This window comes from Berghia stephanieae, chromosome 14 (assembly GCF_034508935.2).
Source record: "Berghia stephanieae isolate SIO BIC M18660-M18661 chromosome 14, UCSD_Bste_1.3, whole genome shotgun sequence".
Classification (NCBI taxonomy): domain Eukaryota; kingdom Metazoa; phylum Mollusca; class Gastropoda; order Nudibranchia; family Aeolidiidae; genus Berghia; species Berghia stephanieae.
The window spans coordinates 29784093-29802935 of record NC_088373.1 but is presented as its reverse complement, the minus strand read 5'-3'; the positions used below and the strand labels follow the sequence as shown (position 1 = coordinate 29802935).

At 36.7% G+C, this 18843-nt stretch overlaps 1 protein-coding gene across 1 annotated transcript in view; it reads right to left on the bottom strand.

Moving 5' to 3' along the window:
- The window catches only part of LOC144959570 (uncharacterized), a gene marked incomplete in the record, with an annotated part of 36439 nt that overhangs the window by 17234 nt on the left and 362 nt on the right, over window positions 1-18843 (bottom strand). The window contains 2 exon segments of the mRNA XM_078892189.1: window positions 4623-4830; window positions 17162-17395. Coding sequence (XP_078748315.1) covers window positions 4623-4830; window positions 17162-17395 — 442 coding nt within the window.

Here is an 18843-nt window from a genome sequence, read left to right as displayed (position 1 = left end):
CGGTCTGTGTTATCTTGTTGGCTATCAAACACTTTCCCAGTCTCTGGGAGCAGTTCTTTTTGCCTTGTATGTGTATCGGGAAATCATGCAAACGCTTCCTTTTTGGCATATGCAATTTCTTTCTCTCTCTCTCTCTCTCTCTTCTTCCTCTCTTCTTTCTCTCTCTCTTTATATATTTTATTTATATATATATATATATAAATATATATAAATTTTTCTCGCCTCTCTCGTTTCCATCGTCAGCAGGCAAAATGTGTGCAGTGCCTTACATAAGGACACAACAGTACAAATAGAACATTGTCCATTGTCCCCATGCGGTAATACCGTAAAGTAAATAACTTGTCACAAAACAGCATCAGTGGTGTTGATGATGATGATGATGAGTGATGATGATGTGATGATAATGATGATGATGATGGGGATGATGAAATTATAACGTTCTTATATGATTTAAGTGATATACAGACTCTTTACTGTCATCAAGTTTGACGGAAAAGGTTTTAACTCACGTAAAATGATTATAGCAGATTTTTGGAAAGAAATAAGAAAGGAGGAGGGGAGAAGGAGCACTGTCCTTTGTCAACACCGGTTTTTCCGGCATTTATTGAGCTGTGTTTGCTAGTCTGTTTTGTCTCCCCCTCTGCCCGCCGTTTTGGGAGCAATTATACTTATAATTATACTTATTTATCAGATGCAGAAAAATCTCATATTACAGGATATTGCTCGCTTGACGTCCTATAAAAAAGTGAAATTTGAATAATATTTACGATTACATAATTTGTATGGTCCGTGAATCGAAAGTAAAGGAAAGGAAAACATCCGCTTCGACGCTAAAAATAGTCACCAAGGGGACTCCAAAGAATGACGTAAAACAACCTTGGGTAGGCTTGCCTCAAAATGTTTACACATTAAAATGAAAGACATTTTGGTCGTCCATTTCAAATTTTCCTGAGCTTAAAACCTTGTATCTCAACTAATACAGATCTCTCAGAGTGATTCTATATCATAAATTATAGGGTTTTTCATTATTCTATACAACATATTATGTAACTTCCATGCTTTCAACCCCGTTTTTCACAATTCAAGGGATTTTGGACCTAATCCCCTATGTAATCGCAAAGAAGTTGCCTAAACATAATGAGCTGGTGACGTCAACTTCCGTTCGATTACCATCATTGCGAACCATCTATTTTTATACGTAGGTAAAAAATTTTAAAAAAATTAAAAAAAAGAGCTTTAAATAGCGCATATCCACAAAATCGGGGCTAAAATGCCCTTTTAACAAGGGGCCCCCTGGCCCAACAGCCAACTTTTAAATGTTGATGGAAATGACGCCCTGTTTTTGATTTACAAATTTTCGGGAAAAAAGCCCAACGCTGTTAACGGCCGGGTTACTCTTTTTAAAACGCTGAGTACGGGGTAGAATGTAAAGTAAAGTTCCCTTTTTTCCCAAGGACTCAAACTATGCGCCGAGCGCGAGTCTCGAACCCAGGATCTTCCGATCCGAAAGCGACTGCCCCATACCAACTAAACCAAAATACCCAAAACCCGGTACCAAATCGTTTTAACCTCTAAATTATAGGAAAATCGCCACATTTGCAAAAACCCATTTTTTCTGATTCAAATTTCTCTTGTAAGTACTTTCATAAAACTTAAAAAAAGGAACGGTGTGTTAAGAAAAAGAAATTAATTTCGCAAGAATTTTAAATTTTTTTTTATGTTGAGGATAAAAAAACATATTTTCGTGTTACTTGGTTTTGAAGTTTTGGGGAAAATCCTAAAAGGCGGGGGTTAAGGAGAGGGTTAAATGCATAAAAATAAAATATTAATAATAATAATAATTATAATAATAATAATAATAATAATAATAATTATAATAATTAATAATAATAATAATAATAATAAATTTTTAATAATAATAAATAAATAATAAAAATAATAAAATATTATTAATAATACAAATATAAATAAAAAAAATAATAAATAAAAAAATAATAATAATAATAAAATAATAAATAATAATATAATATTAATAATAATAAAATAATAAATAAAAATAATTAATAATAAATAATAATATTCATAATAATAAATAATATAATAATAATAATAATTAAATTAATAAAAAATAAATAAAAATTTAATAAATTAATAATAAAAAATAATAATTTAATAATAATTTAATAATAATAATAATACTTTATTCACCCAAAACAAAATTAAATTCGTTTACAAAACGTGGAAATGCATGAAAATACAAGGGCGTGGTTTGCTTTTTTTATAATATTATCATTCTTCTTCTTCCGTAATCCCGATATTGTAAGGAAAAAGGTTACCACTTCATCCTGGCTCTGGCAGGGAGCAGTAAGGGTCCATCAGCAAATACATAACAGTCACCTCACCTTCACGACCCCTGTCCCCATATTTTGCCCTTCCGAAACGGAGGGGGAACAGGAAATGGAAGACAAAGAAAAGCGTGGTTTCTGACGGGCCGTCGGTACTACAAAGTCCTTTATTGGAATACGGTATAATAATATATTTTATTAAATTATTTTTTTCATGTTTTTTTTTTTTTTTACATTATTTTATTTTAAATTTAATTTTTTGGTGTCAGGAGGATGTCCCCTCTATACCAGCAATTTACATTGCAACAAAAAACATAAAGTCAATGATCACTTCACCATACCTGGGCACAAACCCACACCACAACCTCTCATTTGATGCGATTTAAGACAAGGCATGGGCCAAAGCTGCCCGCTGTCATGGCACAACTGAGCAAGAGACGGGGGGGACCAATCAACCAACTCCTTTGAATCCCCAAACTCGAGTAACCAGGCATGGTTACTCAGTAGCCAACTGTATGGCAGTGAATCCTTAACAACCCTATGCCAGACAGGAGAACCCCTGGAAAACTTCCATTTTGCTGTCTACGACGAGTTCTCGGCTTCAGGTGGCAGGCAGACTCACTAAATCAGTGCAGGTTAGAAAACGAACTCCCTCAGTACTTTTCATGCTCTCAAGCGACGTTTGAGAGGCTTGGTCACATAAGGGGGGACGATGGGGGGCGCATACCCAAAGACATAAAGTCGGTAACTGCTTCTGGACGGCGACCAAAACTCGCGTTCTGAAGATGCGAAACGAGACCTTTAAATTGACAGGCATCGACCTCAAACACCTGGAGTCGTTGCGACGACCGCAGCGGCTGGAGATATGCGGTGATGGAGGGAGTGAAGGGAGGTGAGGAGAGGAGAAAGATGAAGTTTGAGGAAAAGGAGAAAGGAGGAAAGAGAGGCAGCGATCCAAATACCCCAAACACACAGTCAAACTATGTTGCAACAACTGCGTAGAGACTGCCATGCAAGGGGTTGGTCTGCTGAGTCACACCCCGTCGTTGCTCCTCAAAGGACGATGAGACTAAATCATACAGGCGCAAACCGTCCTTGAACGAGAAGATGCCCACAAATCATTATTATTTTATATTAATTATTTAAAATTTTATTATTTTATATTATTTAATTAATATTTTTAATTTTTTAATTATTATTATATTTTAAAATAATAAAATAATTTTAAATTTAAAATAAAAAAAAAAATAATTAATAATAAAATTTAAAATAATAATAAAATAATAATTTAATAATAAAAATTAAAAATAATAATGATGATGTAGGCATCCTTCCTCCAGAAAACATGGTTTTGTTTTTTTTCCGCCCCGTAAAACTTTAGGCTTTAACAGTCCGGTTGAGGCAAAACGGGACCGGTTGTTTACCCCAGCAGCCAATCCTTGCCGGCATTTTCCTACCGAATTGTTGCACCATAGGTTTGACTGTGTGTTTGGGGATTTGGACGGCCGTTTTCTTTCCTCCTTGTTTCCCTCTCCTCAAACTTCATCTTTCTCCCCCTCCTCACCTCCTTCCCCTCCCTCCATCACCGGGATATTCCAGCCCCTGCGGTTTGTCACAAGCGACTCCCGGTGTTTGAGGCGGGTGCCTGTCAATTTATGTCTCGTTTGCAGACATCATAGAAGCGCGGTTGGTCCCGTCCCCCGAAGCTAGGGCCCGTAATAAAGGGCCTTTGGGTATGCGCCCCCCTCGTCCCCCCCTAGGGCCAAGCCACTCAAACGTCCCTTGGGAGAGCATGAGATGCATAATGGAAAAGGGGGTTCGCTCTTTCCTAACACGCCCGTTGTGAGTCTGTCCTGCCACCTGATGCCGAAACTCGGGTCAAAACGGATTTGGAATTTTTCCCCGGCGGTTTTTTTTCCTGTCTGGCCCTATGTTGTCCCAGGTTTTACTCCATACAGTAGGGTAAATGATTCACAGCCTGGTATTTCGATTTGGTATTCAAAGTGAGTTGGTTGTTGGTCCACAGTCTCTTGCTCAGTTGTGCCATGACAGCGGCAGCTTTGGCGATGCGCTTGTCTAATTCTGCATCAAATGAGAGGTTGCTGGTGATGGTTGTGCCCAGGTATGTGAAGTGATCATTGACTTCTATGTCTTTGTTGTCAATGTAAATTGCTGGTATAGAAGGGACATCCTCCTGACACATTAATAATAATGATAATGATAATAATAATAAAATAAAAAATAAACACAAAAGTATTTTTTATCAATAAAATTTCCAAGGACTTGTAGTAGCCGACGCCGTCAGAAACCACAGCGTTTTCTTTGTCTACCATTCCTGTCGCCTCCGTGCGGACAGACAGAACTATGGGGACAGGGGTCGTAGAAGGTGAGGTGACTGTGATGTATAGCTGACTGGACGTTACATGCTCATGCCAGAGTCCGAGGATGAAGTGGTAACGTTGTTTCCTTACAATATCTGGGATTACTGGAAGAGAATGAATGATAATATTATAAAAACAGCAAACCACGCCTCTTGTATTTTCATGCATGCCACGTCTGTAAACGAATTTAATTTTGTTTTGGGTGAATAAAGTATATTATTATTATTATTATTATTTATTATTATTATTATTATTATTATTATTATTATTATTATTATTATTATTATTATTATTATTATTATTATTATTATTATTATTATTATTATTATTATTATTATTTATTATATTATTATTATTATTATATTATTATATTATTATTTATTATTATTATTATTATTATTATTATTATTATTATTATTATTTTATTATTATTATTATTTATATTATTATTATTATTATTATTATTATTATTATTATTATTAATTATTATTATTAATATTATTATTAATTATTATTATTATTATTATTATTATTATTATTATTATTATTATTATTATTATTATTATTATTATTATATTTATTATTATTATGCATTTAACCCTCTCCTTACCAGCCCTTTTCAGGATTTTCCCCAAAACTTCAAAACCAAGTAACACGAAAATATGTTTTTTATCACTCAGACATAAAAACAATAACATTCTTGCGATATATAATTTCTTTAGCTTAACACACCGTTCCTTTTCTTTAAGTTTTATGATGTACTTACAAGAGAAATTTGAATCAGAAAAATGGTTGTGCCAAATGTGGCGATTTTCCTATAATGAGAGTTAAAACGATTGGTACCGTGTGGCTATGTGGTCTAGTGGTATGACAGTCGCTTTCGGATCGGAAGATCCTGGGTTCGAGACTCGCGCTCGGCGCATAGTTGAGTACTTGGAAAAGGCACTTTACTCACATTCTCTCACCGTACTCAGGCGTAAAATGAGTACCTGGCCGTTAACAGCGTTGTCTTTGTCCGAAAAATTGTAATATCACAAAACAGGCGTCATATCCAGTCCTACATGTTAAATGTTGCTGTTGACCAGGGACCCCTTGTAAAGCGCATTGAGCACATTTAGTGGATATAGCGCTATATAAAGCTCTTTTTTTAATTTTTTAAAATATTTTTTTACCTACGTATAGAAATAGATGGGTTCGCAATGATGGTAATCGAACGGAAGTTGACGTCACTCAGCTCATTATGTTTAGGCAACTTCTTTGCGATTACAGTAGGGGGATTAGGTCCAAAATCCCTTGAATTGTGCAAATCGGGGTTGAAAGCATGGAAGTTACATAATATGTTGTATAGAATATGAAAAACCCTATAATTTATGATATAGAATCACTCTGAGAGATCTGTATTAGTTGAGATACAAGGTTTTTAAGCTCAGGAAAATTTGAAATGGACGACCAAAATGTCTTTCATTTTTAATGTGTAAACATTTTGAGGCAAGCCTACCCAAGGTTGTTTTACGTCATTCTTTGGAGTCCCATTGGTGACTATTTTTAGCGTCGAAGCGGATGTTTTCCTTTCCTTTACTTTCGATTCACGGACCATACAAATTATGTAATCGTAAATATTATTCAATTTCACTTGTTTTATAGGACGTCAAGCGAGCAATATCCTGTAATATGAGATTTTTCTGCATCTGATATAATAAGTATAATTATAAGTATAATTGCTCTAAAACGGACGGGCAGAGGGGTAGACAAAACAGACTAGCAGAACACAGCTCAATAAATGCCGATAACCGGTGTTGACAAAGGACAGTGCTCCTTCTCCCCTCCTCCTTTCTTATTTTCTTTCCAAAAATACTGCTATAATCATTTTACGTGAGTTAAAACCTATTTCCGTCAAACTTGATGACAGTAAAGAGTCTGTATATCACTTAAATCATATAAGAACGTTATAATTATCATCATCCTCATCATCATCATCATCATCATCATCATCATCATCATCATCATCATCATCATCATCATCATCATCAACCACTATGATGCTGTTTTGTGACAAGTTATTTACTTTACGGTATTTACCGCATGGGGACAATGGGACAATGTTCTATTTGTACTGTTGTGTCCTTATGTAAGGCACTGCACACATTTTGCCTGCTGACGATGGAACGAGAGAGAGCGAGATATATATATATATATATTATATATATATATATTATATATATAGAGAGAGAGAGAGAGAGAGAGAGAGAGAGAGAGAGAGAGAGAGATGAAAGAATATTGCATATGCCTAATAAAGGAATGCGTTTGCATGATTTCAGATACACATACAATGGCAAAAAGAACTGCTCCCAGAGACTGGGACAAGTGTTTGATATGCCAACAAGATAACACAGACCGTTTAGAATGTCCCTCTAAGTCGAGGAGGTATGACAAAGGGCAAGGCTATGAAACTCTTTTTGAAGATTTATAACAATTCAATTCTTTGGTTCGTGATGAAAACAAGGTGGATGTATCATTTTTGTTCAAATTCATCAGAAAGAAATGAGGTTATTGAAAGCTTAAAACAAAACGATGTTAATGGCATAAGTATTGTGCAAAATTTATGCCAACAAAATTAGGCGATTAGAATTAAATAAATCTAAAAGAAATGCCCTACAAGAATTCCAAACTTCGTCATTTGAATTGGAGGAGTCACCGAATGAGAGAATAATGAGACAACGCTCAAAATTAGAGATTGACTGTAATAAACAAACGTGCTTTTTTTGTAAAAATATGGAATCGGGAGTACTCCATTCTGTGATGACAACAGACATGGAAGAAAATATTCGCAAAACAGCGTTATCTATCAAAGATTCTGAAATTGTGCCATTTATTGCCGGAGGATATTTAGTCGCACAGGAGGCAAACTGCCATAACATTGGTCGTCCACGATACTTAAAAAACAATGTTTAAAAGATGTCACTGATGATGATAATGATGATGTCACAATTCTTGAAAGAAGTCGAGCTTTTGCCGACTTTTATAGAAGAGAACCTTGCAACAAATGTGACGATCGACATAAACCACTGTGGAGCTTATTTTCAGAATTGTCAAAAGTGTCCCAAAAACTCATCAAGTGTTCATATAAGAGAGAATGTATCGGCACCCGATGCAAGTGTTTAAGGTCCGGTTTTCCTTGCCCGGACTTGTGTAGATGAGGGGGGGGGGGGGGGGGGGGGGGGGGGGGTATTAGGTCAGTACAGTAATGACTAAAATTCTCTCTCTCCTTCACTCCCTCTCTCTCTCTCTCTCTCTCTCTCTCTCTCTCTCTCACTCACTCACCCGAGATCTCTCTCTCTCGCTCTCTCTCGCTCTCTCTCTCCTCTCTCTCTCTCTCCTCTCTCTCTCCCTCTCTCTCTCTCCCTCTCTCTCTCCCCTCTCTCTCTCTCTCTCTCTCTCTCTCTCTCTCTCTCCATCTTTCTCTCCGTCTCTCCCACTCACTCCCTCTCCCCCCTCTCCCTCTTTTATCTACCAGTTACAACACGAAATAACCAGCAGTTAGCTATCGCAAATAGTTACAAGTGTATTTAAAGTTTTAGAACGCACATTGTATTATCGTGGTTATTTCCTCGGATATTTAATGCTATATAATAAAAAGATTAAAGTGCTAAAAACGCACTGTTATGATAAATTGCCCGAGTGGTTCAATATCAGGTGTTATTTATACGGCTCTCAGCTACCTGTACGCAAATTTTCAGAATTTCAACCCCAATGTGCACGGTTTTAGCCTAACTTTTCCCTAATACAATGAATATGAATGAAGAAAATATATATTTTACGCAGTTATTTCCCTTGTTTAATATAGCTGTAATAGGTAAAATCTAAGGCCTTAAACCGATACGTTATGATTGATTGCCAGAGTGGTTCTATATCAGATGTTTTTTCTATGGGTCTTAGCAACCTGAATGCCAATTTTCATGCTTTCAACCCGAATTAACAAGGTTTTAGCCAAATTCCCCCCACTATTAGCTCTTAGTAGGTGTAAAATCATTCGACTAGAAACGTTGAAGATTGCACGCAATTTTGTATTTGGAATGTTTAATGTGGGTGGCGGATGTTAAAATGATTTTACCTAAACATAAATAGGACTATCATAAAAAGGGCTAAGCGCATTTATTAGGTTATAGATAAAAGTTTTAATCTAATATTTCTACAAGCACTCGAATGAAAACATTTAAATCAAACCGAGTGCTCAGTAAGGTAATGAACGTGATTTGATTGTATTAACACTCTTTAGCAACTAAATCTATTCATAAAACTGAAATTTTAAGTACGGCTATGTGTTCTAGTGGTATGACATTCGCTTTCGGATCGGAAGGTCCTTGGTTCGAGCTTCGCGCTCGGCGCATAGTTGAGTCCTGGGAAAAAGCTCTATACTCACATTCTTTCACCGTACTCGGGTGTAAAATGAGTACCTGACCGTTAACAGCGTTGTATTTCTCCGAAAAATTGTAATATCGCCTAACAGGCGTCTTGTCCCGTCCCACATCTTAAGTGTTGCTGTTGACCAGGGAACTATTGTAAAGCGCTTTGAGCACATTTAGTGGATATTGCACTATATAAAGCTCAATTTTTAAATTCTTTTTTAAAATCAAAAGTATAAAGCATTGATGAAATGTATGTGTTTTGTTAAAAGGACGAGACGAATATAGGATCCTTACATAGGTTTGCATTAATTAAATGATTATTTTTTATCGGCCAAAATAACTCACGAGCTTGCGATTGAGTTTTTCTCCGCGATAAAAATAATAACGAATATAATAAATCAAATCCGTGAAAGAATACCTTAATGTAATTTTCTTAGATATTTCGTGACCAATAATTTGTAAAATGCTTCAATAGGATTCAATAGTGGGAACGTCACTTCCTTCCTAATGACACATGGTAACTTAGTAACACTGGCTCTAAACTATCGGAACAATGGCGGACGCCGTATGAAATATTTCTCCGGCGAGCATAAAAGCGTATCCAGAGGGGAAAAAAACACATAAAATTGTTCATGTTTTGACCTTTACACATTCTGATCACAAGGTATATGAAAAGTTCTAGCCAGCATGAAGAATAAAAAGTAATGATTTTCTTGGTTTAGAACCAAGATGGCCGCCGTTGCCAGGCGGGGTGACATCAGACTACTGAATCCAATTTGCAATGAATTCATCTTGACAGATTATTCTAGAAAATGTTTTTTGTTCACCCGCCGAAACCCGCAGAAACCCACCGAAACCCACCGAAACCCACCGAAATCCGCCGAAACCCGACGGAACCCGACGAAACCCGACGAATCCCGACGAAATTCGACAAAGTTATGGGAAGTAGTGGGGAGCGAACCTGGGACTCAGGGAAATGTACACCATTGGGAAGTGAACCTGGGACTGGGTTTCGGCGGGTTTCGTAAAAAAGAATTAGTGCTTTTTTACGAAACCCGCCGACACCCGCCGACACCCGCCGACACCCGCCGAAACCCGCCGAAACCCGCCGAAACCCGACAATATCCGGCAAAGTAATGGGAAGTAGACAATTGTGGGCAGTGAACCTGAGACTCAGGAAAGTGTACACTTGTCGTGAGTGAATATGAGGCTATGGTTATCAGCGAGTTTCGGCGGGTTTCGTAAAAAAGACACACCGTTCAATCTTTTAGTCGAAATCCAATGGATCCCAACACTATTTTACCTGTACAAAATCAATGTTTTGATTGAGTTTTCTCCGAGTTTGAGTTTGCATATATTATAGGAATATTCGCTTTGCGTTGATTAGAGAACACTGGCCAATCTTTGGTTTTAAATAAAGGCATGTACAGAGTTATTTGTAGTCGTCAGATTATTCTGTCTGTTATTTCTTGATACTCTTTCACATTTTAACCAATAAAGGGCTGTATAGTTTAGTTTTAGAATTTCAAAAATCACTTCCCAAACAAACAAAAAGACAAAAAGTTCACTTTTATCTAAATTTTTTTCAGTATTGACAAATATCGATTAATCGTCTTAATTACCAAGTACACATTTGTTAAGGCTTTCAGTTGTGATATCAATTAGTGCCCATCCTTAGCGCCGGTGCCCACTAGTGCCCATATTTTGTTTGTTTTCATTTCATTGAATCAGATCATTGAGTTTTCACCCGTTTCACGGAATTATGAAGCAGCTATGAAAATGTAAAGTACAGTTTTTTAGATGTTCAACGTTGAAATATTTCTTTTAAATTATGTTCTGCAGTTGTGTTAGACAGATTGCGTTGTTGTCCTTGGGAGTCAGTCGATACGACGTGTCGCATGTGGTTTTTTAAAGTCCCACTCCTACATTGATTGAAACGAAATCATGTTTCTCCAAATCAATTTGATAATCATAATGTTAACCCTTTCTTTACGACCTGCATTAAAATCTTCACATTTGTTACGACACAATATGCATTTTTTCTTATTCAGATTTATTTTGTACATCACAAACTTTGAAGAATGATCTTTGTTTAATTAATAAGAACATAACGTTGTTTTGTAGAGTGTCTTGTTTGAGTTTTAAAAAATCAATTTTTATTCTTAGAAATCCTGTTACTTTGGGAAAATACTGAAAAGGATCAGTAAGGAGAGAGTTAAAGGCCTGGTGTGTTCTTACGACCGATATTTAAAAAAAATATATTATTGTGTTTTTGTGAGGGAGCAGCAGGTAATTATATAGCTACAGTCTCTCGCCAAATAAGTGATGGGTTTTTCTTTATCAATCAGCGATTCGATTTTCTTCACCTCCACTTCAAAAATGACAATTTGACCCCACAAACGATAGTTATATAGTTATACACAATAAAATAGTTTTAGATGGCCAATCAGCAGTCTTTTCAACCTGTCTTTAAGCCAATAAAATGAGTGAAAATATTCTGCAATCGTTGAATAATTTGTTTTAAATATTCAACGAGTTCAAAGAATTATTCAATGATTACTTTCTTTTTACTAAGAAATGATAGGGTTTTCCAGTGGAAGGGATGGAATAATGCTTCTTTAACTCCTCTCCGTGAAGAGTAAACGTACGTTTACAATAATAATTATTGACGTCAGATTATCAAATGTTAGATTTCACCAAAATTAGATTTAAAACGGAGAAGTAGGTATGGTTTAAGTATTTTTTTAATGGACCTTATTTTGAGATAACGAAATAAGAATGGATTGAGGGAAAGGATAACAGATTGCTTACACTCTTCCGTTTTTAGAATTTGAACCCTGCTCCCAACGCGCATTCGCAGGTTCTTGCAGCGATTGACCACAAGTCGGGCATTTAAAAAAATAAAGACAAGAGTGTAAGAATCGTATTTTCTTCAAAGAGTGAAAAAACAAAACTTTGATAATTCTGATTATTTTAACCTTAACACGGCATTTCGACACAAGTTTACCCCAACAAATATTGTTGATCTAACGCTGCCCGCCGCTAGCGTCGGCTTGAAGTCAAGAAAATTGATTTTTTTTAAGGCTAGCACTATTCAGTATCAGATACTGAATAGTGGTTTTGCACTATTCAGTATCTGATACTGAATAGTGGTTTTGTACTATTCAGTATCTGACACTGAATAGTGGTTTTGCACTATAATACGGTGTTTTTCCGAAACCTGACAAAGTTATGGGAAGAGGGCAGCTGTGGGAGTGAATATGGGACTCAGAGAAGTGTACACTAGTGGGGAGTGAACATGGGACTGGGTTTCGGCGGGTTTCCAAATTAAAAGCAATTACTTTTTTACGAAACACGACAACTGGCAATATCCGACAAAGTTATGAGAGGTAGGCAGCAGCGTGTGTGTGTGTGTGTGTGTGTAGGGGGGGTGGGGGGAAGGAGGGGATGAACCTGAGATTCAGGGAAGTGTACACCAGTGGGGAGTGAACCTGGGACTCTGGGTTTTGTAAAAAAAAGCAATAACAAAACGGGGGGGGGGGGGAATTACTTTTTTACGAAACCCGACAATATGCGGCAAATTTGTGGAAAGTAGGCATAGCGTGGGGAGTGAACCTGGGACTCAGTGAAGTGTACACCCGTGGGGAGTGAACCTGAGACTATGGTTTTCGGCGAGCTACAGCTAGTTTCATATGAAAGCAATTAATATTTTACGAAACCTGGCAATATCCGAGAAAGTTATGGGAAGTAGGCAACAGTGGGGAGTGAACCTGAGATACGGGAAGTGTACACTAGTGGGGAGTGAACCTGGGCCGGTGTTTCGGCGGGTTGAAAAAAAAAGCAATTAATTTTTGTTTACGAAATGCGCCAAATCCCAACAAAATGGGGCAAAGTTATGGAAAGTAGGCAAATAATGGGGAGTGAACCTGAGACTAAGGGAAGTGTACACCAGTGGGGAGTGAACCTGAGACTATGGTTTTCGGCGGGTTTCAGCGAGTTTCAGATAAAAGCAATTACTTTTTTACGAAACCCGGCAATATCCGAAAAAGTTATTTAAGTAGGCAACAGTGGAGGGTGAACCTGAGATTCATGGAAATAATTCACCAGTGGGGAGTGAGCCTGAGACTATGGTTGTCCGCGGGCTTCAGCGAGTTTCATATAAAAGCAATTACTTTTTTACGAAAACCGACGAAAACCTGGCAATATCCGAGAAAGTTATTGAAGTAGGCAACAGTGGAGGGTGAACCTGAGATTCATGGAAATATACACCAGTAGGGAATGAACCTGAGACTATGGTTGTCGGCGGGTTTCAGCGAGTTTCACATTAAAGCAATTACTTTTTTACGAAACCGGGAAATATCCGACAAAGTTATGGGAATTAGGCAACAGTGGGGAGTTAACCTGAGATTCGGGGAAGTGTATACTAGTGGGGAGTGAACCTGGGACTGGGTTTCGGCGGGTTTTGAAAAAAAAAGCAATTACCATTTGTTTACGAAATGCGCTAAATCCCAACAAAATGGGGCAAAGTTATGGAAAGTAGGCAAATAATGGGGAGTGAACCTGAGACTAAGGGAAGTGTACACCAGTGGGGAGTGAACCTGAGACTATGGTTTTCGGCGGGTTTCAGCGAGTTTCACATTAAAGCAATTACTTTTTTACGAAACCGGGAAATATCCGACAAAGTTATGGGAAGTAGGCAACAGTGGGGAGTTAACCTGGGATTCATGGAAGTGTACACCAGTGGGGAGTGAACCTGAGACTTTGGTTTTCGGCGGATTTCAGCGAGTTTCACATAAAAGTAATTACTTTTGTTACGAAACCCGACATAACCTGGCATTATCCGACAGAGTTATTGAAGTAGGCAACAGTGGGGGGTGAACCTGAGATTCATGGAAATATACACCAGTGGGGAGTGAACCTGAGACTCTGGTTTTCGGCGGGTTTCAGCGAGTTTCATAAAAAAGCAGATACTTTTTTACGAAACCCGACGAAACCTGGCAATATCCGACAAAGTTATTGAAGTAGGCAACAGTGGGGGGTGATCCTGAGATTCAGGGAAGTGTACACTTGTGGGGAGGGAACCTGGGACTCTAGATTCTGTAAAAAAGCAATACCAAGGGGGAGGGGGAATTACTTTTTTACGAAACCCGCCAAAAGTCGACAAAGTTATGGGAAGCAGGCAGCAGTGGGGAGTGAATCTGGGAATTAGACACCGATGAGTATTGAACCCGGGACTGCGAGAGCCTGATACCAGTGGACAGTGAGCTCAAAATGTACTTTTATTTCGAAACCTACCGAAATTGTCAAAAGTTATGGGAAGTGGGTACCATTGGGCAATGAACCGGGACTCAGGGGAAGTGCACACCGGTTGGGAGTGAACCTGGGACTGTGAGAAAAGGAAATCAGTGGAAATGAACCTGGGACTATGGAAGATGGATACCAGTGGGAAATGAACCCGGACTATGGGAGTTGGGTACCAGACGAGAATGAAGCTATTACTTTCTTACGACACCCGCCAAAACCCGCCGAAAAACCATAGACTTGGGTTTACTCCCCAATAGTGTACACTTCCCTGAGTCTCGGGTTCACTCCCCACTGTTGCCTACTTCCTTTCCATAAATTTGTCGGATATTGTCGGGTTTCGAAAAAAAATAATTGCTTTTTTTATTTTTACGAAACCCAATCCCAGGTTCACTCCCCAATGGTGTACACTTCCATGAGTCCCAGGTTCCTTCCCCACTGCTGCCTACTTCCCATAATTTTGTCGGGTTTCGGCGTGTTTTGGCAGGTTTCGTAAAAAAAGAAACACCCCTAAAAATAACACGTGTATTCAGTAAATAGATGTCAATTGTAGTCTAATATTCATTATCTATTAAAATTATTATTATTATTATTATTATTATTATTATTTATTATTATTATTATTATTATTATTATTTATTATTATTATTATTATTATTATTATTATTATTATATATTATTATTATTATTATTATTATTATTATTATTTATTATTATTATTATTATTATTATTATTATTATTATCATTATCATTATTATTATTATCATTATTATTATTATTATTATTATTATTATTATTATTATTATTATTATTATTATTATTATTATTATTATTATTGTTATTGTCATGTAAATTTCAATATAATACGGCAATTAATTCACGTAAGTACATTGCTCAATTAAAAATGGCAGAAAGTCTGGCAACATATTTTTAATGAATCGGGTTTGTCTTAGATGATAAAACAAACAAACAAACAAACAAACAACAACAACAACAAGAACAACAACAACAGAAAAAAAGCAAGATTTTAAAAAGTAATAAACAATAGAAGAGCACAATAATGAAAAACAACAACGAGATAATAACACATAAAAGATATTCGTAATAAATCGATAACTGATTAAATAACTCCAGCTCCTTGATTTTATAAAAATCATAATCATAATCATAATAATGATGATGATGACGATTACAACAACAACAATAATAATAATTGTAAGTAGAAATAATAATAATAATAATAATAATAATAATAATAATAATAATAATAATAATAATAATAATAATAATAATAATAATAATAATAATAATAAAAGAACTATAGTATAATATCAACATTAAAGTATATTACAAGCAAATAAAATTATTAAATCAAAAGTTTAAAAAAATATCAATAAACAGAAGGAATTTAAAAAATATTGGGGAAAAAAAAAACAAAGTTACCCCTTCCGGGATTTGAATTCTCGAACCATAAGCTCAGAGTCAAGTAACTTATATCCACCATGCCGTGGTGTCACTGAACTTTTAGTGACATTTAATCATGTCTATTCAGACATTAAAAAATTATTTGAATGCCACTCTTATTTTGATATTTTGAACTACGTTAATTGCACAATAGCAGAAATTTAAAAATTACGATCAAAATATTTTTACAACTTTGAATCGGGCTGTCAATTACTGCACGTGTTCAATCTGGAAGTAGGTCAGCAGTTTATTTACATTCAACCGAGATTGTCGCACTTTTCACTCTCTCTATAAAAAAGAGTTCCTTATGGATATTGAATAGTGGCAAAGCACTATTCAGTATCTGATACACTGATACTGAATAACCACTTCGTTTTTAAAAAAAGAAAATCAAGGGAGGTAAGTGCATATACATACCAACAATCTCTACTATTACTTGGTCGCTTCCCTTACACCATCAATTTATATAATTATTTCGGCAACGGATGGAGCAATGGGGAATACATTAATTCGTGTTTCCTTACAAAGGAGCATACTATTTCCTGCCTATCAAAGTTTTTTTGTTTATTCATCTTAATAACGCCACTACCACATTATCTCATTCGTTTGTAGTGTTTCATTCATCCTGTTTTGTTGATAAAGGGGAAACCCGAAACGTCCATTTTATCTATTTTCGTATATTAAATTGAAGCTTACAGTCAATTTCACATTGTTATTTATTTATTCAAGCTTCGAGCAGCAACATTTAGATTAGTCTGATTAACACAATTCAATGAGAACTACTCATAAAAATGGCTGGCGAAAAACAATACCAAAGAGGGGGGATAAATCAGTTTCGGTCTATCAATGATATGATTGGTAGAACTTAGTCACAACTACTCGTACAAAATTGCTAAGACAGTAACAAAAAAACGTGAGCTTTTATATAGCGCAATATCCTCTAAACGTGCTCAAAGCACTTTACAAGGGTCCCTAACCAACATCAAAATTAAACATGTAGGACGGGACACCCTTTAAGCGATATTACTTTTTTTTTTCGGACAGACACAACGATGTTAACGGCCAGGTACTCATTTTACACCTGGGTAGAATGAGTGAGAGAATGTGAGTAAAGAGCCTTTACCAAGGACTCAACTATCCGCCGAGCGAGGCTCGAACCCAGGACTTTTTTTCCGATCCGAAAGCGAGTGTCTTTACCACTAGACCACAAACCCGCACGTACAAAGAGCTGAGTGACGTTGATTGCGTTACTTTTAGTTGTACCTGATTGACACATGTATCCGTGTTGACTACCGCACGATTTCTGTTCCCACATCCCATAACTAGTCATGACAGCACAGTAGTCTTCCATTCCAAAGTGGTCGTGCCATGCAGGCCATTCGTACCTGTTCCCAAGCGGGTTACCATCGGTTCGCCATCTTGTAGATGAGTCCAGATCTAGATGCGTCAGTCCTACCCATATCGGGGCGCTGCCCCTGACACCAAGTGCTTCATGCTCTGGTTGGATGAAATTTAACAGGCCATTCATTCCCTGTGACAACGTGTGCATTTTGCAGGTCTGATAACCAAAATGATTATGGTCTCAATGGTGCAATGGAGATACTCTGAAACTAACACAAAACTCTCCTTTACAACATTTGGTTAAATAGGCCCATAATTACATCACGTTATCAGACATGAAATTATGTACAAGTCGTCTGTGAACAATCCTTTCATTTCAGTAAAAGTTCTCTCAGTCTGTAGTATCGCTAAACACTAACAAAAGCATATTTAATAAACAATCTTTTCATATCATATCATAATAATTGTTGATTCCGTAGGTTAAAACTAACTAGACCATTTACATATACAGGAAAAGTCACCAAACGTCCATAACGTACTTTACAACAGCACCTAACATGCAGGAAGAGACATGACGCCTGTTAGACGATATTAAACATTTTTTCAATCAGAGACAACCCTATTTACAGTCATGAAATCATTTTACACCTCACTACAGTGAAAAATGTGACCAAAGATCCTTTTTCCAAAGACAACTATGTGACGCTCAGAGCGGGTCTCGAACACTGGAGCTTCCATTTCGAAGACGATAGTCATACCACAAGACCACATAGCTGCACAAAAGACTTATATATATATATATATATATATATATATATATATATATATATATATATATATATATATATATATATATATTTCATAGATGCAGATGTTTTAGATGATAGTATAAAAATATCGTATATAAAAAGAAAATAAATATCAATTTGGCCTACAGGCGTACGGTCTCATAGGGCCTGTTAAGAGATATTTGCTTAGGACGGATGTATTTGCTGAAGCAATTCTCTTTTTTTATTAAGCTATGCTAAAGCACGAGCAAACCCTAGTATTTCATTAATAAATCTAATTAAGACCGAAGAAAAGTTAGTGAGGCGTTTTAAGTCAGTGTTGTTCTAGACGAACCAAGAAACAAGGGAGCAGGCACCGATGTAAGACAAACATCTGAATAAGTGTATATGAAAGGTACCAGGCAAAGCAAGAAAGGAAAATACAAGAAAAAAGAAATACATTACCAAAAAAATCAATCCACCTCGACTGGGGATCGAACCTCAGACATTCTGATTATCGGTGAGACATGCTACCATTACATGTGTAGTGGTGGTAGCACGTCTGACGGTAATCATAAGATCAGATGGGGGTTATAAATGTTCTACCAGCACAGTGTAATGGTAGCACGTCTGACCGGAAATCAGAAGATCGGATGGGGGTTATAAATGTTCTACCAGCACAGTGTAATGGTAGCACGTCTGACCGGAAATCAGAAGATCGGATGGGGGTTATAAATGTTCTACCAGCACAGTGTAATAGGTAGCACGTCTGACCGGAAATCAGAAGATCAGATGGGGGTTATAAATGGTCTACCAGCACAGTGTAGTAGTAGCACG